Genomic DNA, 1,735 nt, shown 5'->3' with positions numbered 1-1,735 from the left:
CTGGAATGGGATGAAGCATTGTCGCGAGAACTGCAAGTTAGGTGGAATTTATTTAAAAATCATTTTTCGGATCTTGATAAACTGACTATTCCGCGTTGTGTGTACCATTCGGTTCTTGTGAATATACAAGCCTTGGGTTTTCAGACGCTTCGTTGCTTGCATATGGGGCATGTATATATCTTCGAGCAACATATGCAGATAGAACGGTATCATCGTATTTACTGTGCTCTAAATCAAAAGTAGCACCATTGAAAAATGTCACACTGCCAAGGTTGGAGTTATCTGAGGCTTTGTTATTAGCAAAGCTTTATAAGCAGATAACAACAATATCGGGCATTAAAATCTCTGAGACCTTCTTGTGGTGTGACTCAACTATTGTTCTTGCCTGGTTGAAGACGGATCCTTCCCTATTGAAAATGTTTGTGAGCAACAGGGTTGCGGAAATTTTGGATTTTGGACACGCCAGGCACAGTGTGGAGACATGACTGCAGCAAAGATAATGCGGCCGATATAGTATCCAAAGGTGTAAAAACACCATTAGAATTAATTGTTTATAATCTCTGGTGGCATGGGCCAGCTAGGTTGTTGCAGAATCCTTCAGAGGTTTGTTGAGACTGCACAGAAGCGATTCCAGAGTGCCGAGTATTAACAGCAACGACTGTTACTGTTTATAATGAGCATTTGAAGTTAGTTTTAGAAAAATGTTCTACCTTCAATAAAGCAGTAAGGGTGGTTGCTTATTGGATTCGGTGGCCAGAAATGCGTCGTTTAGATAGGGGCTCCAGGCGTTTAGGATCATTGTCAGTTGGCGAGTTGAAGAGGGCCTCTAGGCGCATTATTTATTTAGCTCCAAGAGAGGTTTTTGGCAATTTGACTGAACAGTTAAGTTCTGGTAACCAACTTGACACCAACTTCAGCAAGCTGAAATCATTAAATCCTTTTGTGGATGCCGAAGGCTTGCTTAGAGTAGGTGGAAGATTGGAAAACGCAGACATAAGTTATGACCAGAAACATCCCATTATATTGCCCAAAAACCATTTAGTGACTGACCTTCTGACTCGCACGGAACATGAGAGGTTATTTCATGCTGGCACACAAACAACATTGGCGAACATAAGACTGAGGTATTGGCCTATTGACGGACGAAACACAATAAAACGAATCATTCATGGGTGTGTGAAATGCGCTAGATTCAGAGCAGCCTGTACTGAACAATTGATGGAAAGCTTGCCTAAGGATAGGGTCACTGCCTATCGACCTTTTCAGGTGGTAGGTGTTGTTTTGCAGGTCCAATTGAATGAATTAAGGTCCAGTAGATTAAGAAAGGCTCCGCGCATTAAGGCATATATTTGTTTGTTCGCCTGTATGGCTACTGAGGCAATTCATTTTGAGTTAGCAACGAGTCTTTCTACAGAAGCCTTCATGTCAGCTTTGCGGCGCTTTATTGCACGACGTGGTTGTTACTCCGTGATCCATAGTGACAATGGGAGAAACTTTGTTGGTGCCAAAAATTAGTTACGGCAATTAGCCACATTGTTTCAATCTGAGATTTACAAACAAGAGATCATTTCGTCGTCTGCTCGGTTGGGGATAACGTGGAAATTCATACCCTCTCATGCACCCCATTTTGGAGGTTTATGGAAGGGATCTATAAAAGTGATGAAGCATCACATTCGTAGGGTTATCGGGTCGCACTGCCTGACGTTTGAAGAGTACATGACAGTATTGCTACAGA

The 1,735-nt window shown here is 42.2% G+C and overlaps 1 protein-coding gene across 1 annotated transcript; it reads left to right on the top strand.

The window, feature by feature from the left end:
• The first annotated feature begins 759 nt into the window (after positions 1-759).
• On the top strand, positions 760-1,515 carry LOC113381302. The gene has a single exon (XM_026620253.1). The coding sequence runs from the start codon at positions 760-762 to the stop codon at positions 1,513-1,515; it is 756 nt and encodes a 251-aa protein (XP_026476038.1).
• Positions 1,516-1,735: the final 220 nt, after the last annotated feature.

This window comes from Ctenocephalides felis, unplaced genomic scaffold, assembly GCF_003426905.1.
Source record: "Ctenocephalides felis isolate EL2017-DRISC unplaced genomic scaffold, ASM342690v1 CF-g0.4_SCAFFOLD_02791, whole genome shotgun sequence".
Classification (NCBI taxonomy): Eukaryota; Metazoa; Arthropoda; class Insecta; order Siphonaptera; family Pulicidae; genus Ctenocephalides; species Ctenocephalides felis.
This window is presented reverse-complemented; position numbering and strand designations above follow the sequence as displayed.

What these genes read in the sequence shown, in the direction of transcription:
- LOC113381302 (XM_026620253.1), top strand. Translation starts at nt 760, where the DNA reads ATGCGTCGTTTAGATAGGGGCTCCAGGCGTTTAGGATCATTGTCAGTT.